Here is a 26,424-nt window from a genome sequence, read left to right on the forward strand (position 1 = left end):
AGAATGTGTAGATACAGTCGGTTTTCGTTTGTGTGGTGAATTAAAGGGTGGGTGCGTGCGTGCGTGCGCAGATCAGACAGGGCATCGTATTTAAAGACTCCCTAAAGATGGTCTCCTTTTTAAATGTTCACCGCAAATTATTCGTTTCCCATAAGAGCTTGATGCTTTCCCTTCGATCCAGGTGGTGAGAACCTCTGGGTGGATCGAATCTGATCGCCCCGGGCTCAGTGCCCACTTTGCCAAAGCCCACTGCTGCCCGCGCACCGACTCCTTTCTCCTCCCGAGCCACGTTTCTGGAAACAAAAAGCCTCGCTGCCATCTCCAGTCAGCTGAGAGGCGGCCAGCGAACTGCGCGCGGCTGCTCGCGTTCGATCGCGTCCAAACGCGCACCAGAGGCGCAACAAGACAATGTGCCAAAGAAAGGAAAGAATCGGTGTTCTGTTGAATGGAATCAATCATGTTATCTGCTGCGTTACTGCACAGACTGGACAAATGGAGTTGCCAACGTGCCAGGAGGTGCCAGACAGGATCCCATACACACATTTGTACACGCGAGAGACAGAGAGAGGCACCCTACCTGGCTGGAACATACTTTGGAAATAAAAGACGACCAGAATAAAGGATCCCAAACAAGTGGCAAATACCATCCGGCATATCCTGCTCATCCTCATCAGTTCAGCCAGAGTCTGTTTCATGGCGGGCGGGGAGGCTGGAGGGTGCAGCTCGCTCTGTGCGTGGATGAAAGGCTCCGGGTCTCTGCTGGTACTGATGAGGACTGTTCACCGGTCAATGAGCTGGACGCTTCCAACACGGAGCGTACCACTGCTGTAAGGGGGGGGGGAGCTGCGTGGAGGTAACCCCCCCTATCGGAGGAAATGAACGCGTCCACATGTGCACATCCATTCGAGAGCGTCACCATTTCATTTCCCTTTTTAAAACACGATGTGAATTCACTGTAGAAAGATAGACATCCATTCACAGATCAAATGAATCCCAGAGGTGGAGGAAGACTTTTTATTCAGATTAGAGCAATGGTCCCTCACAATGTCTATGCACGCCCCTGGTTTCAGCAGTAGTGGACGCCTGTTAACAAAATTGTTGGATAGCTGGAGGTGTGGAATACTTTAAACTATAATAATACATTGAAATGATAAGGCCCTATGTTGTATGAGTTAATTTTTAATCTGGTAAATAACTAGCTCTGTTTTGGTGCCCAAGCAATTAGTAGAGTTAAGCACTCAATCTTCCTCTGAAATGTAGTCAGTGGTGCAAAGAGTAGAATAGTTAAAAGTATATTATTTCAAATGTAGGGTTAGGGTTATTTGAGTACAGTTCTTGAGTAAATGTAAACATATATACAATTCTACTTTGCTACTTTATAAAAGACAGATAATATTAGTAGTTAATTTGCAAATTAGGATTTTATATATGTTATAAATGCATACTGTTATAGATTAAACTGCCCAACATTTTTACAGCTTGCTCCACCTAAACCAGGTGCAAAATTAAAATGCTACTTACATGTTTATGCAACAATTAAAAATAGTAATTTAATAATGTTACTTATAATACCTATGTGTACTTGTTGAAAGAAAAAAATACTTTTGATTCAAATGACATATTTTTAAATTATGGCTTTACATTTTTCAGATACTTTTATCTGACTTTCCTTTCCTTTCTTCCACTGAATTCTGAGTGGTAACAGTAGTGGTGGTAGACATAATGGTAACTCTGCTAGTAGTAATCACTAAATATCATTAAAGAAGCCACAGCACAAGTAGTACAATTAGTAATTGTATTGCTAGTATTTACAACTATATATGGAAATACAGTTATTCACAAGCAGTAATAACAAGTATCAATTGTAATTATAGTGGTACACTTAACAGTTGTAGCAGAAGTGGTAGCTGTACAAGTAACAGATGTAATAGCAGTAAAAGCCGTATTGCCAGTAGTATTCCAAAGTAATTCATTGTAATTGGTGACATCATAGTATTATAAAAGAAGATTTTTTTCCAAAAGACTCTTTTCCAAAATATTTTCTTTCAGTACTGCATCAGTTGCCTGTTCCATACAGAACTCCAGTGCCATCTAGTGGTATAAGAGCAGAAAGGTCAGATGAAACCAGAGAGCATTGTGATAGATGGACTTCTATCTTTTCCGTCTTTGTTCGGTTTATTGGCAGGTGGCAACCAACAGTGAAGGTGCATCACCGCCACCTACTGTCTGTGTTGGAGAGTGAATCAGAGTTACACTAGTGTGACCAGTAGAGTCACACACGCCACTCTGCTGTGATAAAATTGTGCTTTAATGATATTTTAACACAAAAGAAGCCCTATGAACATTTTCTAATACGTATATCTGTTGTACCTATACAAGCAGGCCTGACAGAGAGATAATGGTAAAGGGTCTGTATTTATATAGAGCTTTTCCAGTCTTGATGACCACTAAAAGCACTTTACAGTACAGTGTTTTGCCATTCTCCCATTCACACACATTCATGATTTATGACAGTGGCACAGCCTTCAGGGGCAATTTGGGGTTCAGTATCTCAAATCGCTGATCCTCTGGTTAGAGGAGGATCCGCTCTACTCCCTTAGCAACGGTATAAATATATACAAATATTGTTCCTCTTCCTGCTGTGCTCTACCTAAGTCAAATTGCACAGCAGCACAGGGATTAACATGGAGTGGATAAGAAACTCTGGACCCATGACAAGTAGCAACACACCACGAGAATTAAAATGCCGCCCTTGTTGTAAGCTTACATTGCAAATGTAAATGCAGAGTGGAGAGCTGCGGTAGCAGAGAAAACCCAGCAGGTCAACAGCATGCTTGTAAGAAAAATCAGCACTCTGGTCCATGCATTCATTTCATGTAATAGTCCACATGAATATTCAACAGCAGTTGCAGTCGCCATGCATGGAGGCACTTAATAAGAAAGAAAATAAAAGAGGAGAGTTTATCAGGAATTGGGACTAAATGTAAACAACAACATGTGCATCAATTAAAGCTAGAGTATTTACCAATGAACATTATTCATTTAGATAATTCCATAATCCCTGTCTAGGTTGTTATATGTAATTAAGTCAGTAAAACCCCTGAGGCTTGTGCCATCGCAATAAAAATACAGCATAAGCCTGAGCTTTTGCTCAATGTAAATGCAGCAAATCCAAGAGTCTTATCACTCTCCCGGAGAGGCTTATAGAGGCCTTCAAAGGCACAACCTTAGGGAGCATCTTAACCTCCTTAAAGTTGAGAGCCTTAAAAATGCATCACCGGTTATGTGTATTCCGAAGTTATGCTTGAAGCAAAAAATGTAAACAAAGCTTCTACAAAGCTGCTCACACACAAAACAGGAAGCGTGTTTGCAGCAGAGCATTAGTCTTCGCCCAGATGTCTGTTACGCTTCGGGAGAAGAACATCATCCTGCCGTGCGCCATTCTTGCGTGTATCATTTCATGCACTTCCTTGCTGTCTTGCACTGCTGCTATAGGCAAATGTAATATACAGCAGGGGGCCAGTTACTCAGGCCAGGACTCAGTAGTTCACTAACACAACGGACACTCTTTTGAGGATTGTAATGTGTGTATTTTGGCAAGAGAAGACAGGTGGTTTGAAAGAGAAGTGAAAGAAGCCATCTTTGTCAACCATGAAAAAACATCGCTTAACATGGTTGGCAAGAGAAGACAGGTGGTTTGAAAGAGAAGTGAAAGAAGCCATCTTTGTCAACCGTGAAAAAACATCACTTAACATGGGAGGTGTTTAAGACAAAAACTTTCAGCCACCTACAATGCTGTCCCAAAAATCTCCACAGACCACAACCCAACTCCAGTGACCCTAACGGCTCAAACAATAGCAGAGTGGGTATCAACAGTCCTTCACACCTTGATTCAGAGGACCCCAACAACCCACTGACTGGTGGTGGTAGTGGTGGGGGGCTTCATAGAAATGACCTGCCTGTTTAACAAAGCAACTCTCAACACGGGCACAGACCCACAGAGGTAAACCTTGAAACCTCCCATTAGTCAGCTAGAACTGAAGCACTTAGATGAGAGGTGAAGCCTCTTTAAGAAACACACGTGTTATGTCCACAGCAACAGACCATAGTCAGAGTTGAAGATTTTTAACAGTAACAGTTGAAGATTTTTATATCAAGAGTTTCCAGGATTTAATTCAGGGATCTCAAAATCATACCAATCATACTAAGAATCTTAATCCTAGACAAAAAAAAACATGACAATATTTTGATCAATGGAATTTCCTAAGTGTTAATGTCAAGGGCTCATCCACAACTGGGCTTTGATTGTTATCAACAGACCGGAAGATGCTTGTCTTCGTAGCGTAGAGTCCTGACAGTTAGTTTCGTAGATAACCCAACTTGTATTCAAGGAAATGCAGTAGATAAACGTGCAGCTCTGCCACCAGTAGCAGACACACAGCGCATGTGAACAACAGACATCTGACACACAGCTGATCTGCGGTGTGAACGCAGCCTGTGAGTCCAGAGAGTTGGGGGATCGATGGTGAAGACTGTCGAGATCAACTGGTAGATTGTAAGTAGACCGGTTGGTGACCATTGGTCTAGCAGAATGATTCTCGCTTCGGGGTCGAGAGTTCCTGAGTTCAAATCCCGGACGAACCCATCTTTACATCTTGTTCAGCCTTTCTCTCGTAGACAGATGTTCTAATCAATTGAGCTATTATTACAACCTGTTTTATGTGAGAATGAAACAATGTTTAATGGTACTTGAATTCTTTTATCGTGGCTCGTTGGTCTAGGAGTATGATTCTCGCTGGGTGCGAGGTCCGGTTTCAAATCCGGACGACCCCTTTGCCACATCGACTCGCTGTCCTTGAAGATGAACTTTCCAACTTAATTGACCTAGGACTAAAATTGGGCTAAATTTATACATCAATGAAGACTCCAATGGTTAGCCCTGAAAAGATGGTGACAAAAATCTCGATCAAAATAAGTCACTTTAGAGATATGAGGAAATATCAATATACTGCCTTTAGAGGTTTAGTGTTGCAAACATTGTTAGCAGGAGACAGGTATGTATACATATTTTAGTGATTGTACAGAAATGAAAGGCCAGGATGTTTCTTTTCAACTTCATCAACATCCAACAGTGTTTGCCAAATGGCTGCTTTGGAAGCTTTTCATTTCGTGGCTCGTTGGTCTAGGAGTATGATTCTCGCTTAGGGTGCGAGAGGTCCCGGGTTCAAATCCCGGACGAGCCCTCTGCAGCATTGACTACAAACTTTCCCTAAAGATATACTGTTCTCAACAATTGGCGTAGGACTAGAATTGGGCTCAACCCTATGAATAAATGAAGCCTCCCAATGGTAAACTCTGCAAAGAGGGTGACAAAAAACTCTTAATCAAAATAATTCACTCTTCAGAGATTTATGATGGAAATCTCAATATACTGCCTTTCGAGGTTTAGTGTTGCTAACATTGTTAGCAGGAGACAGTAGTATGCCTATTTTAGTGATTGTGGAGAAATGAAAGGCCAGGATGTTTCATTCCTACTTGAACAATCACCAACAGCGTTTACCAAAATGGCTGCTTTCGGAAAGGTTTCCTTTACGTGGCTCGTTGGTCTAGGGGTATGATTCTCGCTTCGGATGCGAGAGGTCCAGGGTTCAAATCCCGGACGAGCTCTCTGCAGCACTGACTACAAACTTTCCATGAAGATGTACTGTTCTCAACAATTGGCCTAGGACTAGAATTGGGCTCAACCCTATAAATAAATGAAGACTCCCCAATGGTAAATTCTGCAAAGAGGGTGACAAAAACTCATGATCAAAATAAGTCACTCTTCATAGCATTATGATTGGAAATCTCAATATACAGCCTTTAGAGGTTTAGTGTTGTTAACATTGTTAGCAGGAGACAGTAGTATAGTATACATATTTTAGTGATTGTACAGAAATGAAAGGCCAGGATGTTTCTTTCCAACTTGATCAACATCCAACAGTGTTTGCCAAAATGGCTGCTTTCGGAAGGGTTTCCTTTACGTGGCTCGTTGGTCTAGGAGTATGATTCTCGCTTAGGGTGCGAGAGGTCCCGGGTTCAAATCCTGGACGAGCCCTCCACTGCATTGACTACAAACCTTCCCTGAAGATGCACTGTAGTAATTAATTGACCTAGGGATAGAATTGGGCTAAACTCTCAAGATCAATGATTGTCTGCAAAGATGGTGACAAAAAACTCTCGATCAAAATAAGTCACTCTTCAAAGATTTACGATGGAAATCTCAATATACTGCCTTTAGAGGTTTAGTGTTGCTAACATTGTTAGCAGGAGACAGTAGTATGCCTATTTTAGTGATTGTGGAGAAATGAAAGGCCAGGATGTTTCATTCCTACTTGAACAATCACCAACAGCGTTTACCGAAATGGCTGCTTTCGGAAAGGTTTCCTTTACGTGGCTCGTTGGTCTAGGAGTATGATTCTCGCTTAGGGTGCGAGAGGTCCCGGGTTCAAATCCCGACGAGCCCTCTGCAGCATTGACTACAAACTTTCCCTGAAGATATACTGTTCTAATTAATTGTCCTAGGGCTAGAATTGGGCTCAAACCTATAAATAAATGAAGACTCCCAATGGTAAATTCTGCAAAGAGGGTGACAAAAAACTCTCGATCAAAATAAATTACTCTTCAGAGATTTACGATTGAAATCTCAATATACTACCTTTAGAGGTTTAGTGTTGCTAACATTGTTAGCAGGAGACAGTAGTATGCCTATTTTAGTGATTGTACAGAACTGAAAGGCCAGGATGTTTCTTTCCAACTTGATCAACATCCAACAGTGTTTGCCAAAATGGCTGCTTTCGGAAGCTTTTCATTTTCGTGGCTCGTTGGTCTAGGAGTATGATTCTCGCTTAGGGTGCGAGAGGTCCCGGGTTCAAATCCCGGACGAGCCCTCTGCAGCATTGACTACAACCTTCCCCTGAAGTTATACTATTCTAATTTATTGATCTAGGGCTAGAATACTCCCCAATGGTTGTCTGCAAAGACGGTGACAAAAAACTCTCGATCAAAATAAGTCACTCTTCAGAGATTTACGATGGAAATCTCAATATACTGCATTTAGAGGTTTAGTGTTGCTAACATTGTTAGCAGGAGACAGTAGTATGCCTATTTTGGTGATTGTGGAGAGATGAAAGGCCAGGATGTTTCATTCCTACTTGAACAATCACCAACAGTGTTTACCGAAATGGCTGCTTTCGGAAGGTTCTCATTTTCGTGGCTCGTTGGTCTAGGGGTATGATTCTCGCTGGTGCGAGAGGTCCCGGGTTCAAATCCCGGACGAGCCCTTTGCCACATCGACTCCGGCTGTCCCTGAAGATGAGCTTTCCAACAAAGTTATCCTTAATTGACCTAGGACTAAAAATTGGGCTAAATTCTATACATCAATGAAGACTCCCCAATGGTTAGCCCTGAAAAGATGGTGACAGAAAAATCTCGATCAAAATAAGTCAGACTCTTTAGAGATATACAATGGAAATATCAATATACTGCCTTCAGAGGATTAGTGTTGCTAACATTGTTAGCAGGAGACAGTAGGTATAGTATACATATTTTAGTGATTGTACAGAAATGAAAGGCCAGGATGTTTCTTTCCAACTTGATCAACATCCAACAGTGTTTGCCAAAATGGCTGCTTTCGGAAGCTTTTCATTTTCGTGGCTCGTTGGTCTAGGAGTATGATTCTCGCTTAGGGTGCGAGAGGTCCGGCTTCAAATCCCGGACGAGCCCTCCACTGCATTGACTACAAACCTTCCCTGAAGATGCACTGTAGTAATTAATTGACCTAGGGATAGAATTGGGCTAAACTCTCAAGATCAATGATTGTCTGCAAAGATGGTGACAAAAACTCTCGATCAAAATAAGTCACTCTTCAGAGATTTACGATGGAAATCTCAATATACTGCATTTAGAGGTTTAGTGTTGCTAACATTGTTAGCAGGAGACAGTAGTATGCCTATTTTGGTGATTGTGGAGAAATGAAAGGCCAGGATGTTTCATTCCTACTTGAACAATCACCAACAGTGTTTACCGAAATGGCTGCTTTCGGAAGGTTCTCATTTTCGTGGCTCGTTGGTCTAGGGGTATGATTCTCGCTTTGGGTGCGAGAGGTCCTGGGTTCAAATCCCGGACAAGCCCTTTGCCACATCGACTCCGGCTGTCCCTGAAGATGAGCTTTCCAACAAAGTTATCCTTAATTGACCTAGGACTAAAAATTGGGCTAAATTCTATACATCAATGAAGACTCCCCAATGGTTAGCCCTGAAAAGATGGTGACAGAAAAATCTCGATCAAAATAAGTCAGACTCTTTAGAGATATACAATGGAAATATCAATATACTGCCTTTAGAGGTTGAGTGTTGCTAACATTGTTAGCAGGAGACAGTAGTATTCATATATTAGTGATTGTACAGAAATGAAAGGCCAGGATGTTTCTTTCCAACTTGATCAACATCCAACAGTGTTTGACAAAATGGCTGTTTTGGAAGCTTTTCATTTCGTGGCTCGTTGGTCTAGGAGTATGATTCTCGCGGGTGCGAGAGGTCCAGGTTCAAATCCCGGACAGGCCCTCCACTGCATTGACTACAAACTTTCCCTGAAGATGCACTGTAGTAATTAATTGACCTAGGGATAGAATTGGGCTAAACTCTCAAGATCAATGATTGTCTGCAAAGATGGTGACAAAAACTCTCGTCAAAATAAGTCACTCTTCAAAGATTTACGATGGAAATCTCAATATACAGCCTTTAGAGGTTTAGTGTTGCTAACATTGTTAGCAGGAGACAGTAGTATGCCTATTTTAGTGATTGTGGAGAAATGAAAGGCCAGGATGTTTCATTCCAACTTGAACAATCACCAACAGCGTTTCCAGAAATGGCTGCTTTGGAAGTTTCCTTTACGTCTCGTTGGTCTAGGAGTATGATTCTCGCTTAGGGTGCGAGAGGTCCCGGTTCAAATCCCGGACCAGCCCTCTGCAGCATTGACTACAAACTTCCCCTGAAGTTATACTATTCTAATTAATTGATCTAGGGCTAGAATTGGGCTAAACTCTCAAGATCAATGAAGACTCCCCAATGGTTGTCTGCAAAGACGGTGACAAAAAACTCTCGATCAAAATAAGTCACTCTTCAGAGATTTACGATGGAAATCTCAATATACTGCATTTAGAGGTTTAGTGTTGCTAACATTGTTAGCAGGAGACAGTAGTATGCCTATTTTGGTGATTGTGGAGAGATGAAAGGCCAGGATGTTTCATTCCTACTTGAACAATCACCAACAGCTTTACCGCAATGGCTGCTGGGAAGGTTTCCTTTACGTGGCTCGTTGGTCTAGGAGTATGATTCTCGCTTAGGGTGCGAGAGGTCCTGGCTTCAAATCCTGGACGAGCCCTCTGCAACATTGACTACAAACTTTCCCTGAAGATATACTGTTCTCAACAATTGGCCTAGGACTAGAATTGGGCTCAACCTATAAATAAATGAAGACTCCCCAATGGTAAATTCTGCAAAGAGGGTGACAAAAAACTCTCGATCAAAATAAGTCTCTCTTCAAAGATTTACGATGGAAATCTCAATATACTGCCTTTAGAGGTTTAGTGTTGCTAACATTGTTAGCAGGAGACAGTAGTATGCCTATTTTGGTGATTGTGGAGAAATGAAAGGCCAGGATGTTTCATTCCTGCTTGAACAATCACCAACAGTGTTTACGAAATGGCTGCTTTCGGAAGGTTCTCATTTGTGGCTCGTTGGTCTGAGGGTATGATTCTCGCTTTGGGTGCGAGAGGTCCAGGTTCAAATCCGGACCAGCCCATTGCCACATCGACTCCGGCTGACCCTGAAGATGAGCTTTACAAAATTAACTAATTGACCTAGGACTAATTGGGCTAAATTCTATATCAATGAAGACTCCCAATGGTTAGACCTGAAAAGATGGTGACAGAAAATCTCGATCAAAATAAGTCACTCTTTAGAGATATACAATGGAAATATCAATATACTGCCTTTAGAGGTTGAGTGTTGCTAACATTGTTAGCAGGAGACAGTAGGTATAGTATACATATTTTAGTGATTGTACAGAACTGAAAGGCCAGGATGTTTCTTTCCAACTTGATCAACATCCAACAGTGTTTGCCAAAATGGCTGCTTTCGGAAGCTTTTCATTTTCGTGGCTCGTTGGTCTAGGAGTATGATTCTCGCTTAGGGTGCGAGAGGTCCCGGGTTCAAATCCCGGATGAGCCCTCTGCAGCATTGACTACAAACTTTCCCTTAAAATATACTGTTCCCAACAATTGGTGTAGGAATAGAATTGGGCTCAACCCTATGAATAAATGAAGCCTCCCCAATGGTAAACTCTGCAAAGAGGGTGACAAAAAACTCTTAATCAAAATAATTCACTCTTCAGAGATTTATGATGGAAATCTCAATATACTGCCTTTCGAGGTTTAGTGTTGCTAACATTGTTAGCAGGAGACAGTAGTATGCCTATTTTAGTGATTGTGGAGAAATGAAAGGCCAGGATGTTTCTTTCCAACTTGATCAACATCCAACAGTGTTTGCCAAAATGGCTGCTTTCGGAAGCTTTTCATTTTCGTCGCTCGTTGGTCTAGGAGTATGATTCTCGCTTAGGGTGCGAGAGGTCCCGGCTTCAAATCCCGGACGAGCCCTCCACTGCATTGACTACAAATTTTCCCTGAAGATGCACTGTAGTAATTAATTGACCTAGGGATAGAATTGGGCTAAACTCTCAAGATCAATGATTGTCTGCAAAGATGGTGACAAAAAACTCTCGATCAAAATAAGTCACTCTTCAAAGATTTACGATGGAAATCTCAATATACTGCCTTTAGAGGTTTAGTGTTGCTAACATTGTTAGCAGGAGACAGTAGTATGCCTATTTTAGTGATTGTGGAGAAATGAAAGGCCAGGATGTTTCATTCCAACTAGAACAATCACCAACAGCGTTACCAAATGGCTGCTTTGAAAGGTTTCTTTCAGTGGCTCGTTGGTCTAGGAGTATGATTCTCGCTTAGGGTGCGAGAGGTCCCGGGTTCAAATCCCGGACGAGCCCTCTGCAGCATTGACTACAACCTTCCCCTGAAGTTATACTATTCTAATTTATTGATCTAGGGCTAGAATATACAGCCTTTAGAGGTTTAGTGTTGCTAACATTGTTAGCAGGAGACAGTAGTATGCCTATTTTAGTGATTGTGGAGAAATGAAAGGCCAGGATGTTTCATTCCTACTTGAACAATCACCAACAGCGTTTACCGAAATGGCTGCTTTCGGAAAGGTTTCCTTTACGTGGCTCGTTGGTCTAGGAGTATGATTCTCGCTTAGGGTGCGAGAGGTCCTGGCTTCAAATCCTGGACGAGCCCTCTGCAGCATTGACTACAAACTTTCCCTGAAGATATACTGTTCTCAACAATTGGCCTAGGACTAGAATTGGGCTCAACCCTATAAATAAATGAAGACTCCCCAATGGTAAATTCTGCAAAGAGGGTGATCAAAATAAGTCACTCTTCATAGCATTATGATTGGAAATCTCAATATACAGCCTTTAGAGGTTTAGTGTTGCTAACATTGTAAGCAGGAGACAGTAGTATGCCTATTTTAGTGATTGTGGAGAAATGAAAGGCCAGGATGTTTCATTCCAACTTGAACAATCACCAACAGCGTTTACCGAAATGGCTGCTTTCGGAAGGTTTCCTTTACGTGGCTCGTTGGTCTAGGAGTATGATTCTCGCTTTGGGTGCGAGAGGTCCCGGGTTCAAATCCCGGACGAGCCCTCTGCAGCATTGACTACAAACTTTCCCTGAAGATATACTGTTCTCAACAATTGGCCTAGGACTAGAATTGGGCTCAACCCTATAAATAAATGAAGACTCCCCAATGGTAAATTCTGCAAAGAGGGTGACAAAAAACTCTCGATCAAAATAAGTTACTCTTCAGAGATTTACGATGGAAATCTCAATATACTACCTTTAGAGGTTTAGTGTTGCTAACATTGTTAGCAGGAGACAGTAGTATGCCTATTTTAGTGATTGTACAGAACTGAAAGGCCAGGATGTTTCTTTCCAACTTGATCAACATCCAACAGTGTTTGCCAAAATGGCTGCTTTCGGAAGCTTTTCATTTTCGTGGCTCGTTGGTCTAGGAGTATGATTCTCGCTTAGGGTGCGAGAGGTCCCGGGTTCAAATCCCGGACGACCCCTCTGCAGCATTGACTACAAACTTCCCCTGAAGTTATACTATTCTAATTAATTGATCTAGGACTAGAATTGGGCTAAACTCTCAAGATCAATGAGACTCCCAATGGTTGTCTGCAAAGATGGTGACAAAAAACTCTCGATCAAAATAAGTCACTCTTCAAAGATTTAGATGGAAATCTCAATATACAGCCTTTAGAGGTTTAGTGTTGCTAACATTGTTTGCAGGAGACAGTAGTATGCCTATTTTAGTGATTGTGGAGAAATGAAAGGCCAGGATGTTTCATTCCAACTTGAACAATCACCAACAGCGTTTACCAAAATGGCTGCTTTCGGAAAGGTTTCCTTTACGTGGCTCGTTGGTCTAGGGGTATGATTCTCGCTTCGGATGCGAGAGGTCCCGGGTTCAAATCCCGGACGAGCCCTCTGCAGCACTGACTACAAACTTTCCCTGAAGATATACTGTTCTCAACAATTGGCCTAGGACTAGAATTGGGCTCAACCCTATAAATAAATGAAGACTCCCCAATGGTAAATTCTGCAAAGAGGGTGACAAAAACTCATGATCAAAATAAGTCACTCTTCATAGCATTATGATTGGAAATCTCAATATACTACCTTTAGAGGTTTAGTGTTGCTAACATTGTAAGCAGGAGACAGTAGTATGCCTATTTTAGTGATTGTGGAGAAATGAAAGGCCAGGATGTTTCATTCCTACTTGAACAATCACCAACAGCGTTTACCGAAATGGCTGCTTTCGGAAAGGTTTCCTTTACGTGGCTCGTTGGTCTGGGGTATGATTCTCGCTAGGGTGCGAGAGGTCCGGGTTCAAATCCCGGACCAGACCCTCCACGCATTGACTACAAACCTTCCTGAAGATGCACTGTAGTAATTAATTGACCTAGAGATAGAATTGGGCTAAACTCTCAAGATCAATGATTGTCTGCAAAGATGGTGACAAAAACTCTCGATCAAAATAAGTTACTCTTCAGAGATTTACAATGGAAATCTCAATATACAGCCTTTAGAGGTTTAGTGTTGCTAACATTGTTAGCAGGAGACAGTAGTATGCCTATTTTAGTGATTGTACAGAACTGAAAGGCCAGGATGTTTCTTTCCAACTTGATCAACATCCAACAGTGTTTGCCAAAATGGCTGCTTTCGGAAGCTTTTCATTTTCGTGGCTCGTTGGTCTAGGAGTATGATTCTCGCTTAGGGTGCGAGAGGTCCCGGGTTCAAATCCGGACAGGCCCTCTGCACCATTGACTACAAACTTCCCTGAAGTTATACTGTTCTAATTAATTGACCTAGGGCTAGAATTGGGCTAAACTCTCAAGATCAATGAAGACTCCCCAATGGTTGTCTGCAAAGACGGTGACAAAAAACTCTCGATCAAAATAAGTCACTCTTCAGAGATTTACGATGGAAATCTCAATATACTGCCTTTAGAGGTTTAGTGTTGCTAACATTGTTAGCAGGAGACAGTAGTATGCCTATTTTAGTGATTGTGGAGAAATGAAAGGCCAGGATGTTTCATTCCTACTTGAACAATCACCAACAGTGTTTACCGAAATGGCTGCTTTCGGAAAGCTTACCTTTATGTGGCTCGTTGGTCTAGGGGTATGATTCTCGCTTCGGATGCGAGAGGTCCCGGGTTCAAATCCCGGACGAGCCCTCTGCAGCATTCACTGCAAAATTTCCCTGAAGATGCACTGTACTAATTAATTGACCCAGGGATAGAATTGTGCTAAACTCTCAAGATCAATGATTGTCTGCACAGATGGTGACAAAAAACTCTCGATCTTATGATGGAAATCTCAATATACAGCCTTTAGAGGTTTAGGGTTGCTAACATTGTTAGCAGGAGACAGTAGTATACCTGTTTTAGTGATTGTGGAGAAATGAAAGGCCAGGATGTTTCATTCCTACTTGAACAATCACCAACAGCGTTTACCGAAATGGCTGCTTTCGGAAGGTCCAGGGTTCAAATCCCGGAAGAGCCCTTTGCCACATCTACTCCAGTTGTCCCTGAAGATGGACTGTCCAACTAAATTATACTTAATTGACCTAGGACTAAAAATGGTGCTAAATACATCAATGAAGACTCCCTAATGGTTAGCCCTGAAAAGATAAAAATAAGTCAGACTGTTTAGAGATATACAATGGAAATATCAATTTACAGACTTTAGAGGTTTAGTGTTGCTAACATTGTCAGCAGGAGACAGTAGGTATAGTATACATATTTTAGTGATTGTACAGAAATGAAAGGCCAGGATGTTTCTTTCCAACTTCATCAACATCCAACAGTGTTTGCCGAAATGGCTGCTTTCGGAAGATTTTCATTTTCATCGCTCGTTGGTCTAGGACAGTGGTTCTCAAAGTGGGGGGAACACTCTCCAGGGGGGGCGCGATGTCACAGACGGAGAAAAAACAAAAAAAAACGGCCGCCGACCTGTCACTGGTCAGTGAAAGCTCCCTCAGTGGCGAAATGCAAAGGGCTGGACTGACACAAACAAATCAAATACTGTTTCGTTCCTGATCCACCAATCAAAAGAGGAGTGTTATCATTTGAACGCGAGTTGCATGTACGCTTCCGGGTATAAAAGTAACCGCAGGCATGGTCAGCGCTCACCCTCACTGAGAGGACACCCTGCAGAGTTTGTGCGATTGCTCTTGTTTCCTCTATCATTCAGATATTCATTGCTTTATAAACAGTCTTTTTAAAGACTCACTCCTTCCTTAGTAATACCTTCCTGCACTTGCAGTAGGCCTAATCTAAGGAGTAATTTGCTCCACAGTCTTTTTAGAAAGCTCGTAGCCCCAAGAGCTAGCCTTCTAGCTAGCTAACTTCTTCCAACTGCAGCTAGCCCTTTTCTCCTTAACACCTACCTTTACATCTTCAACCATCCACCGTGTTGCAACAAATAAAACACCAGCACTTGAATACTATTCTGTGCTGTCCCTGTCTACATTGTGTACTGTTCGTTTTGTTAGGAACCATTGCCTAGCACAGCCTTATTCATTATTCGTGTGCAAGTCGCTCACAGCCACACATACAAACACACTCACAAGACCACGACATTGCAATTAGAACTTTATTAACTTCACACACACTGTATCAGCAAACAAACACAACTATGGACAAGTTTCTGATTCGTAAAAGTCAGGCAAACGATGCGCCAGTTGCGAAGAAGCCAAAGCTTCGCAAATATGACGAGAGCTATTTGCAGTTTGGTTTCACCGTCACTGGCACGACTGAGCAACGTCCTCAGTGTGTTTTGTGTGCCGAGGTGCTGGCAAATGACAGCATGAAGCCATGCAAATTAAAAAGGCACCTCGACACCAAACACCCTGACTTGAAAGAGAAGCCTGTGGACTTCTTTACACGTAAACGTGATGGCCTCCAGCAACAACAAACCACCATCTCCAAGCATAGCACTGTCTCCAAGCAGTGTCTGGAGGCATCGTATGTAGTTGCTCATAGAATTGCTAAGCTTGGCAAACCCCATACAATTGCCGAAACACTTATTTTGCCGGCTGCGCAAGACATGTGTAGAATAATGATAGGAGAGAGTGCAGCCACTAAACTCAGCGCAATACCTATGTCAAATGACACTGTGTCACGCCGAATATCAGAAATGTCTAGTGATATCAAAGAGCAACTAATACACTACATTCAAATCAGTCCTTACTATACACTGCAGCTGGACGAATCACGAGTCAGGTGTGTGCGGGAAAAGGAAATTGAGGAAGACATCCTGTTTTGCCGGCCTCTTCAGACCCGTACAACAGGGGAGGCAATCTTTAATGTCCTTGACTCGTTCATCCAAGACAGTGGTTTGGGCTGGGGAAAGTGTATTGGCCTCTGCACAGATGGAGCGCGGTCGATGACAGGGCGTGAGCGTGGCCTCGTAGCTTGCGTCCAGCAAGTTGCTCCACTTGTGCAATGGACACACTGCATGGTCCATCGCGAGGCACTTGCTGCCAAGAAAATGCCACCGCTCTTCGAGTCAGTGCTTCACCAGGCCGTGAAAATAATTAACCATATTAAAGCTCGTCCACTTAACTCCCGTTTGTTTGGGGTCCTCTGCCAGGAGATGGGGTCAGGGCACGAACAGCTGTTGCTGCACACTGAAGTTCGCTGGCTCTCCAGGGGGCGGGTGTTACAATGGCTGTATGAGCTGCGAGAGGAGGTAAAGTTGTTTTTGACTGAAAGTCAAACAGATCTGGCGAAGCACCTGGATGATGCCATGTGGCTTGCCTCTCTCTCCTATTTGGTGGATATTTTTGACCGGCTGAATGGCCTTAACCTGTCTTTAGGAGCCCACGAGTGTAATTCTGCTCCTCGCTGATAGAGTGAATGCCTTCACGCAAAAATTGCTCTCTGGCATGGTCGCATCAGTTCTGGAAACTGCGACATGTTTCCCAGCCTTGCAGACTTCATTGCCGATGCACGTGGCACTGATTTCTCCTCTCTCCTCCAATCAGCTGCTGATCACCTTTCAGCGCTGAAGAATCAGTTTGGGTCCTATTTCAAAGAGGACTACCGTTCATTCGCCTGGGTTCGGGATCCATTTCTCTGCTCAGCAGACGAGCTGTCAATAGACATGCAAGAGCAGCTTATTGAGCTGAAGAGTGACAGACTAAAGCATCTGTTTACCACCTCCCCTCTTTCGTCATTCTGGGTAGCAATGATGCCGGAATACCCTCAGCTTTGCGACATAGCCTTAAAAATGATCCTCCTTTTCGCATCGACTTATTTGTGCGAGGCAGGCTTTTCAAGACTGACTGCGTTCAAAACTAAATATCGCAACCGCGCACAGATCGAGGATGACCTGAGGATATGTTTGTCAAACATTGCCCCAAGATTTGAGGACCTTTGCAAGGCAAAGCAGGCTCATGTCTCACATTGACAGACCTGCAAGATTTTTTTTAAAGATCACAAGAGGCCCATAATAATAACAGTATCCTAATGATAGCAATAATAACACTTATTATTATTATGATAATAATAATATAATAATAATTGGTCGATTATCATTAATTATAATAATAATAATATAATGATGGTGATAACTACCCCTAACCAGCTTTGGGGGGGCCCAGCTTGCAAAAGTTTGAGAACCCCTGGTCTAGGAGTATGATTCTCGCTTAGGGTGCGAGAGGTCCCGGGTTCAAATCCCGGAAGAACTCTCTGCAGCATTGACTACAAACTTTCCCTGAAGAAAGACTGTCCAAGACATATTGGACTGACCTAGAATTGGGCTAAACTTTCAAGATCAATGATTTGTCTGCAAAGATGGTGACAAAAAATTCTTGATCAAAATAAGTCACTCTTCAGAGATTTACGAATTATCAATATACAGCCTTTAGAGGTTTAGTGTTGCTAACATTGTGAGCAGGAGACAGCAGGTACATACATATTTTAGTGATTTTACAGAAATTTACAGAAATGTTTTATTCCAACTTGATCAACATCCAACAGTGTTTGCCGAAATGGCTGCTTTCCGAAGGTTTTAATTTTCGTTGCTCGTTGGTCTAATCAATTAAGCTAAAATTACAATTGGGCTCAAATCAAGACTCTGCGATGGTAAACAATGAAAAGAAGGTGAAAAATATCTCATTTAAAGTAGGTCAGAGTGTTTTGAAATAGAATGGAAATCTCAATATATGGCCTTTAGAAAGTTAGTGTTGCTTAGTATACAGAGTATTAGCAGGAGAGAGGGATATGCAGATTTTTGTCAATGTGGAGGAATGACAGGCCATGAGGTCTGATTCCTACTTGAACAACCATCAACAGTGTTCCCCGAGATTGCTACAATGGTCAACTATTAAATTATGTGGCTTGTTGGCCTAGGAGTATGATTCTTGCTTTGGGTGCGAGAGGTCCTGGGTGCAAATCCTGGATGAGCCCTTAAATATATCTTGGTCAGTCTTTCCCTTGAAGATGGATTGTCCATGTCCAACGCAGTTCTAATCAATTGAGCTATAATTACAATTTGGATCAAATCAAGCCTCTGTGATGTAAACACTGAAAAGAGGGTGACAAAAAAGGTCACACTCTTTCGAAATATAGAATGGAAATGTCACTAAATGGCCTGTAGAAAGTTAGTGTTGCTTAGTATACAGAGTTTTAGCAGGAGAGAATGATTTGCCTATTTTTATCAGTGTGGAGGAATGACAGGCCATGATATTTGATTCCTACTTGAACAGTCATCAACAATGTTTACCGAAATGGCTACTATGGGAAATTATTTTATGATGTGGCTCGTTGGCTCAATACGGCCGGTAGAAATTTGGTGTTGCTTAGTAAAGAGAGTATTAACAGGAGAGAACGATATGCTGATTTTTATCAATGTGGAAGAATGACAGGCCATGATAGTTGATTCCCCCTTTAACAATTATAAACAGTCTTTACCGAGATGGGTACTATGGGCAACGTTTTAATTTTTTGCTTGTTGGTCTGCAATCTTCTTCTTCTTCTGTTCAGTTTATTGGCAAGTGGCAACCAACGCCAAGCTGCACTACCACCATCTACTGTGTTGGTGCACCGTTCCCTTGATATCTCATAGCTTCTCCTACTTCTTAATTCGGACTTGTGGCAGAACCTACTGTGTTGGAGTCTAAATCAGAGTTGACTAGGCCATATTAAATGGTTTTGTCCAATCCTGTCCCCCTTAGATAATGGAACATACTACTAATTCCCATGGTAAATACTATTTCAAAGCTCAGTTTTTCCACTTTTTTAATTTCCCTCATGCATTGCATGCTCCACTGACTCCTCTATTTGGCAGTATTCACATAATCCTGTCGGATGTCTGTTTATTAAGTGCAGTGTATTATTGAGTCTAGTGTGTCCTATCCTCAGCCTAGTCTAGATGTTCTCCTCTTTGATGCTCCTTTTTACTGTCCTCACTGTGCTCACTTCCTACTGTACTGCATAAAGGTGTCTCTCTGTGTGAGCTACATCCCAGCTATGCTGCCATTCTTAATAATGTTTCCTTTGATGATTGTTTTTGCTTCTGATTTACTGAGGGAAATGTTCATGACTTAGCTCTTGACTTAGCTTAGATTTTGGGTTTGCTAAGCCAGTAAATCCATCCCTTCCTTGCCCTTTATTAATCTGTGTGCCTGTATCCACATATAAGTAGTCACAATATTCATATTTTGAAATCTATACAGTGTCAAATATCTCATTAACAAAATTTTGCCTACTGTTGAAAATAACTTTAACGACATTATTGTTGAGGATGAAACTGTACACAAAACAACCGTCCTGATTTGTGACTTTTCTATCCACTTTAATGCTGCCACAGTCACTATCATCTTCACTGTGTAAACTGACAAATCATCCAAGGTTCTCCCATTCAATGAAACTTTTAAGTCTGGTATACTGAAACATAGTGAAGGCATAGCGTTAATGATGTCTGATCTACTGAGCGGGCCACATGGCTTTCATAGTACTGCTATACAAGTCAGTAGCCAGTCACATTTATCTTTAGCCTCAGCATACCCTCAAATTAAGCCTGTATGCTTGATTACGAGGCCGAAACCCTTGATAACGCTAAGGTGCACCAGTGAAGTTATGTCCCTAACATCCGCTGGTGGCCGCTAACAACTACATGTTATGGTAGTTGGTACCTTAAATTGTGCAAAATACCTTCAAACATACAAGGGATATTCACCATCTTGTCCTATATTCTAAAATATAGGTTTCTCAGACACTGTTGGGACTGGTTTTCCTTTGATGTACAGTAGAACCTATGATCTAACCTCTGATGATAAAGATGCTACTTGACTTCGGTTGCCACTTGCCAATGAACTGAACAAAGAAGACCTGCCAATAGAAGTGTCAAGGAAGTTTTGAGTGCTTGTGGCTGCAGCTCTTGACCTGGGAACCTCAAAATGGACCTGGAGCAAACCGTCACTGTGCTGCTGTCAGAAAATGAACAACTTGGACATGAGAACCAACTGTTGAAGTTACTGTTTAGTGTAGTTAAGGAAAACAGTGAGCTGAGAGCCAGGATACAGAGCTTCAACATTGATACTCTGGGGTCGTCAACAGGTAGTGTTGTTGTTCTTCTTTGCCAGTTGATGACAGCTCAAGTTAGAGTTGTTAGGGAGTTGTGTAGTGGCAAAGAATTGGAGTGAAATTAAATTAAAACAGGAACAAAAATATAAAATACAATTGTGAGTTGTATGAGCTGAGGTCAGTGAAGGATTTCTGGTTGCCTTTGATTTTCAAAGGGATATTTGTATTTTGAATTTCTTAGTTCACAAGATTACCTTTCTCTGACATTTTGGTAGCATAAGCATGCACAAGTATATACATAAACATATACATCTTAGTGGTTCCATCTTAATATGTAACGGCAGCATTTCAAAAATATCCGTTGCCAGGAAAGAAAATAACCCAGAATGTTCCTTAGCAGCAGTTTCTGATTGTAAAAATGTAATCCTTTGACTTGATTTCAGTAATATGATCATAAAGTATCAATAAAATTAAGCAACAATTTGTATATTTTTAGCTGTATACTTAAACTTACATATATCATAAAAATCTTTCTCTAAATCTGTTTTAGATATAAATATATTTCTAAAGCAAATGTATTAGTTCTGTGTTGTTTTTCTTGCAAAATGTACAATTATCAATGTCATAGAATTCAAATAGTTTAAGCCATTATATTAGGGAACCCAAACCACCTTCTCTCTGTAACCCCTTTTTAAATCAACAGAAACTCAGAATTGCATTTTCTGTTTACCTCAGACAAGACAATAATAATATCATGATTTCTTGTTGTCAGTTTGCTTCCCATCAGGTAGAAAACCAACCAGTCTGTGGAAAACAACCCTCGATGAGAGTCAGTTCAGAAAAAACTTGAATCAGACCAGTCTCCCACATGAACGTCGAACCTCGTCCCCCAACCACTTCAGATCTTTCATGCCAAACACGGCTCACACAGACATACATGAGAAGGCAGAGTCTCACAGCTGCCAGGCTGATGTGGCTCTTGATGGCAAAGGTGAGTGACGCTTATTTACCTATGTTCTTTTTACCCTGTTAAAAGGTTTTAGTAGTTTTTCCTTACTCTTGTTGAGGGTTAAGGGCAGAGGACGTCACACCCTGTTAAAGCCCTATGAGACAAATTGTGATTTGTGAATATGGGCTATACAAATAAAATTTGATTGATTGATTGATTGATTATTTTGGTAAGTTTAAGTAAAAGTAGTGTTCCAAAAAAAGAAATTGATTCATTTGAATTATTTTATTGCTGTTGCAGATGAGACCTTGGGGGAGATTGCTTTACAATTGGACAGGAGGATTCTGTCCAATTGCAATTTGTTATACAAATTATTTGTTATACAAATAACAATTTGTATATTTTTAGCTGTATACTTAAACTTACATATATCATAAAAATCTTTCTCTTAATCTTTTTTGGATATAAATATATTTTTAAAGTAAATGTATTAGTTCTGTGTTGTTTTTCTTGCAAAATGTACAATTATCAATGTCATAGAATTCAAATAGTTTAAGCCATTATATTGGGGAACCCAAACCACCTTCTCTCTGTAACCCCTTTTTAAATCAACAGAAACTCAGAATTGCATTTTCTGTTTACCTCAGACAAGACAATAATAATATCATGATTTCTTGTTGTCAGTTTGCTTCCCGTCAGGTAGAAAACCAACCAGTCTGTGGAAAACAACTCTCGATGAGAGTCAGTTCAGAAAAAACTTGGATCGGACCAGTCTCCCACATGAACGTCGAACCTCGTCCCCCAACCACTTCAGGTCTTTCATGCCAAACACGGCTCACACAGACATACATGAGAAGGCAGAGTCTCACAGCTGCCAGGCTGATGTGGCTCTTGATGGCAAAGGTGAGTGACGCTTATTTTGGTAAGTTTAAGTAATGGTAGTGTTCCAAAAAAAGAAATTGACTCATTTGAATTATTTTATTGCTGTTGCAGATGAGACCTTGGGGGAGATTGCTTTAAGAATGCTGGGGGAGATTGCTTTACAATTGGACAGGAGGATTCTGTCTTTCGTCTTCCAGGGCCACAGGAGGTTTTATGGTTTCACAGTGCAGAATATTCCAGCCAAGATCATAGACGTAAGAAACCTCTTCAATGTTAATTGAAGTGTTTAAATGAAGACTTTAATCCTTTTTGACAAATTTGTCTATAAGTAAAACATCAAATCTCAACAAAGCTTCATTCGTAACTTACCTCATTATCAGTTAGTTTAGAAAAACAATATTCACAACAACATTTCATAGTCATGATGCCGAGGAAACTCTAAAGCTTTCTCTTTCTCTCTTGTAGGTTAGCACAAATCGGCTGACAGGGAAGATGGATGAAGGCTATCAGTTGTACCTCACTCAGAGGTATGCTGACCTCATTGAGCAGTTGAATCAGCTCGGATACAAAAAGGCACTTCACCCTCCATTCTCTGAATTTATCGTCAACACTTATGGGATCCTGAAGAAGAGGCCTGGAAAACACGGCCCTCAGTCATTGGACTACAACAACCCAGAGACTCTGAAGAAGCTCATAATGACCACTGCTCCAATAAAACTTCAGGAGAACCTGCTGCTGCTGCTCAGATGTCTCTGCAACATGGCCGACAAGGACAGAAGGCCTCTTATTCTCTAGAAGACATGAGTGTATTCAGATTTACAAGCTTGCACAATCCACAAATTGGAAATAAACATTGATGGGGGCATCTGATTGTGGTGGTGTATACTAATCGTGGTGGCAACTGATCGTGGACTATTATTTTCAACAAGATGACTTGATAGACAATATGCCTACTAACACACTCTACCATTCCTGACAATAACTCCTCAATTCATTTAGTTTCCATTATGTTACAAACTGTTTCTTCTAATCAATGTTGTAAATACTCTCGTTTTGTTGATGTTCTCAGTTACATGTGGCATCTATTGCACTTCTGTCCGTCCTGGGAGAGGGATCCCTCACATGTGGCTCTCTCTGAGGTTTCTACATTTTTTACCCTGTTAAAAGGTTTTTTTGAGGTAGTTTTTCCTTACTCTTGTTGAGGGTTAAGGACAGAGGATGTCACACCTTGTTAAAGCCCTATGAGACAAATTGTGATTTGTGAATAAGGGCTATACAAATAAATTTGATTGATTGACAAATGGCATTACTTTGCACATAGCAAAACCTACAATTCTTTACGGGGTCAAACCACCCTATAAGGTTGCTATATTATCGCTGGTCAAGTTATCAGTTCAAGGCCATAAAGGCCCATTGCTCCCAATGTGCAGTCCACCACTGTATGTAGTGCTTTTCCATAGTCTCGATGATCACTCAAAGCACTTAACAGTACACTGTTACATTCACCCATTCACACAAATACACTCAAGGACACTTCTGTGTGTGGAATGGGGAAGATGGGGGGATCAAACTACTAACCTTCTGGTTAGAGGATGATGGCTCAATCCCTGAGTTACAGCCACAAGAGGAGATGAGAAAGCCATCTTTGTCAATCTGGAAAAAACATCACTTAACAGGTGGAGGTAAGGAGGTAAGACACCGACTTTCAGCCAAGTCTCTTACACTTGATAATTATGAAAACCCTTTAAGTGCATTTGTTGATATTAGTACAGCTAATGTACAATAAAGCATGATTTCTCAGTCCTTCACAATGACTACAATCATCAAGTTCTTGGGTACCTCTGTCCAATCTATATGGAAAGCAAGACTTAACTCCTGAATGACATAGGTTGAAGTTTACATTGGATGTTTCTAAAGAGTGTGGCTACCATGATTCCCATTCCCATTGATCCTCTTACATTTGATCGTGCAGAAAACCGATTGATTCCTTTTTTTTTTATTCGAAGACTAAAAGAGCAGACATGGAGTAATACCTAACTTCATTTTAATTGAATTTAACAGTCAGATGAATAGAATTTTGTCAGTGAAGATTAAGATGTCATGGGCTTGTCTGGGATTTTAACCTGCGACCTCTCGCACCCATCATAGAATATAAATATTTCTCAATGTACATGGCTTGGTAAACAGCGAGTTTTTGAGTATGAAACTGATTTTGACAGCCGAATCAATAGACTATTGTAACAGAGAAAAGTCAAAGATTATGATATCAAGAGCTTGTCCAGGATTTGAATCAAGAACCTCTGAATCAAAGAAAGGATCATACCACGAGACAAATGAGCTACTGTATGACATTTGGGATTTTGTCAAAGTAACCGCCTGGGTAAACAGTTTTCATGTAAGAATCAAATGGCATGGCTTTTAATTCCTTCACAATGATGACAATAATGAAGTCGTTGGGTTTATCTTTCCAATACATATGATAACTGAGACTTAATTTCTAAAGTACATATGTTGATTTTTCAATTTAATGTTTCGATCGAATGTTCCATCTAATGTTTATATTTCTTACACTTTCCATTCGCTGTTTTTCAAGACCATGGCTGCTGTGATTTACATTTTGAGTGATCCAGGAGGTAGAGCACGTTGTTCCCTAACAGCTGCCCTCATTCGGCCTTCCAAAGTGTCCCTGGGCAAGATACTGAACGCCAAAACCTGCGTGTAAAGTTGTTTGAATGGCAATACTGTATGGAAAAGCCTTTGAGGAGAGTTGTCAACACTCGAAGCATTATATATAGACCAGTTACATTAAGCTATTTTCTGTCTGTACCTTCTCCAGAGGTTGCCTTGGACACAATGATTCAGGTGAGTGGTGGTGCAGCAGGAGGAGGCAGGATGGACGTAACATAGTCATTCTGCTGCGGATATCACATGTTTTTGTTGACAGCACATCGACACCGGTGTCAGCTCTTTGCACCACAAACTCTTTTGACATCTTCGTCGGTGTCTCCATTGTGTATGGCATTGCTATTTCATCCGCAAATATTTGTTGTGGTTTTTTCAGGGGTTTTTTTTGCGTCCGTTGTGTGTTTAATATGTCATCAACCTTGCAACTTGTTTGTGGTGAACCCTGTGGGGGATCTCCTGGGGTTTTCACACATGGAGTCCCACGAAGTTGCTGCGGACTTTCTACTTGGAGGCCAGCTGGAGAAAGACCAAAACTATGGCGGCTCTCACTTGGACATACGCGTTCAAACACGCACCTCTCAGGAGTTCATGTGCATGTTTGAAAGCAGGGCTACTGTGGAGAGGAAAAACTTGGTAGATGTTTGACCGAGGCCTCAGCCCCCTGGTGGACTGAATATGAACCACGTACACACAGCTCACCGGCTCCGGAGTGTGTGTGGCCCTTTAAGGCTCGTGGAACGTCTTCCTACAGACTCCTCCCACTCTACACGTCACACGCGGAACTGTCAACATGGAGGATCCGAGAGAAGGTTCCACGAACCCACTTCTGAGAGATGGTAAAACATGCTTACGGGCTGCGGTGGGGGATGTGTACCGGCGAGAGTAGGCATCACGTTATTGACTGCTTTGTCAAGTTTCCACTTTCGCCCATAGAAGGCCTCTGCAAAGTCACTTTTTCTTGCTTGCTAACAAGCTACATCAGATACATATGTGAGGCGTTTACATCGACTGTTCTGTTGAGATTCACCGAAAACCTGTTCATGGGCGATGTTAATGCATCTTTGTAGTGTTGTTGAAATCACTGGTGTGTCCGTGATGATACAAGTCAAGTCACGGTGGGTAGGGAACACTCAGAATATTTGGTTAATCCAAATAATCTCCTTTCCTCAGCATTATTCCTTGACCCCCGATGGAAAACGTCATGAGGTCAAGGAAAGATGCAAAGTGGCGTCTGTAGGAAAATCAAACATTCTGCGTTTTAAAACTCTTTTTTATCAATAACAGAAAACAAGCACATACTATTATAAGGTACAGGGATACACTCTGTGATAAACGTCTTCACTTACAGTCAAGTTTCCTGCCCGAAACAGAATGACACGTCCTGAGAACATATGTCTTTAGTTTATACAGAGGGAAACAGTCAACCATCAATTACTAACAGGAAGTAACAACAATAAACTATTATTGTAGCCTAAATAAACAATGAAACGAACAGGCAGGCAATGTTGAAATGGTATAATGGCACGAGGAATATACATGGAGAAAACCTAACCTAAAATTATTTTTTGTATGCATTCTGCAATCAAGGGATTTGAAATGACTTATAATCGCAGTTATAGTATTTGTATTTAGTTGTGC

General features: G+C 41.4%; 3 protein-coding genes and 10 non-coding genes across 13 annotated transcripts in view; 12 read left to right on the plus strand and 1 right to left on the minus strand.

Annotated features, from left to right (window-relative positions):
- The window catches only part of chst11 (carbohydrate (chondroitin 4) sulfotransferase 11), a 72,284-nt gene extending 71,510 nt beyond the window's left edge, over nucleotides 1-774 (minus strand). Inside the window, exon 1 of the mRNA XM_035148090.2 lies at nucleotides 578-774. Within this exon, the coding sequence (XP_035003981.1) occupies nucleotides 578-695 (118 nt within the window). The 5' untranslated portion in view covers nucleotides 696-774. The remainder of the gene's footprint in view (nucleotides 1-577) is intronic.
- Nucleotides 775-5,171: 4,397 nt separating this feature from the next.
- Nucleotides 5,172-5,243, plus strand: trnap-agg. The gene has a single exon. It is a non-coding gene; the product is annotated as a tRNA-Pro (tRNA).
- Nucleotides 5,244-5,595: 352 nt separating this feature from the next.
- trnap-cgg lies at nucleotides 5,596-5,667 on the plus strand. The gene has a single exon. It is a non-coding gene; the product is annotated as a tRNA-Pro (tRNA).
- A 358-nt stretch (nucleotides 5,668-6,025) lies between these two features.
- On the plus strand, nucleotides 6,026-6,097 carry trnap-agg. Its single transcript has one exon. It is a non-coding gene; the product is annotated as a tRNA-Pro (tRNA).
- Nucleotides 6,098-6,857: 760 nt separating this feature from the next.
- On the plus strand, nucleotides 6,858-6,929 carry trnap-agg. The gene has a single exon. It is a non-coding gene; the product is annotated as a tRNA-Pro (tRNA).
- Nucleotides 6,930-8,100: 1,171 nt separating this feature from the next.
- On the plus strand, nucleotides 8,101-8,172 carry trnap-ugg. Its single transcript has one exon. It is a non-coding gene; the product is annotated as a tRNA-Pro (tRNA).
- Nucleotides 8,173-10,199: 2,027 nt separating this feature from the next.
- trnap-agg lies at nucleotides 10,200-10,271 on the plus strand. Its single transcript has one exon. It is a non-coding gene; the product is annotated as a tRNA-Pro (tRNA).
- Nucleotides 10,272-11,028: 757 nt separating this feature from the next.
- trnap-agg lies at nucleotides 11,029-11,100 on the plus strand. Its single transcript has one exon. It is a non-coding gene; the product is annotated as a tRNA-Pro (tRNA).
- Nucleotides 11,101-11,746: 646 nt separating this feature from the next.
- Nucleotides 11,747-11,818, plus strand: trnap-ugg. The gene has a single exon. It is a non-coding gene; the product is annotated as a tRNA-Pro (tRNA).
- A 773-nt stretch (nucleotides 11,819-12,591) lies between these two features.
- trnap-cgg lies at nucleotides 12,592-12,663 on the plus strand. The gene has a single exon. It is a non-coding gene; the product is annotated as a tRNA-Pro (tRNA).
- A 1,178-nt stretch (nucleotides 12,664-13,841) lies between these two features.
- trnap-cgg lies at nucleotides 13,842-13,913 on the plus strand. The gene has a single exon. It is a non-coding gene; the product is annotated as a tRNA-Pro (tRNA).
- Nucleotides 13,914-15,375: 1,462 nt separating this feature from the next.
- Nucleotides 15,376-23,053, plus strand: LOC118101785. The gene is made up of 5 exons (XM_047338665.1): nucleotides 15,376-15,704; nucleotides 21,173-21,261; nucleotides 21,919-22,122; nucleotides 22,213-22,355; nucleotides 22,567-23,053. The coding sequence occupies exons 1-5, from the start codon at nucleotides 15,376-15,378 to the stop codon at nucleotides 22,894-22,896; spliced, it is 1,095 nt and encodes a 364-aa protein (XP_047194621.1). The 3' UTR covers nucleotides 22,897-23,053.
- Nucleotides 23,054-25,541: 2,488 nt separating this feature from the next.
- The window catches only part of cog5 (component of oligomeric golgi complex 5), a 48,391-nt gene continuing 47,508 nt past the window's right edge, over nucleotides 25,542-26,424 (plus strand). The window contains exon 1 of the mRNA XM_035147345.2: nucleotides 25,542-25,622. Within this exon, the coding sequence (XP_035003236.1) occupies nucleotides 25,577-25,622 (46 nt within the window). The 5' untranslated portion in view covers nucleotides 25,542-25,576. The remainder of the gene's footprint in view (nucleotides 25,623-26,424) is intronic.

This window comes from Hippoglossus stenolepis, chromosome 22 (genome assembly GCF_022539355.2).
Source record: "Hippoglossus stenolepis isolate QCI-W04-F060 chromosome 22, HSTE1.2, whole genome shotgun sequence".
Lineage (NCBI taxonomy): Eukaryota > Metazoa > Chordata > Actinopteri > Pleuronectiformes > Pleuronectidae > Hippoglossus > Hippoglossus stenolepis.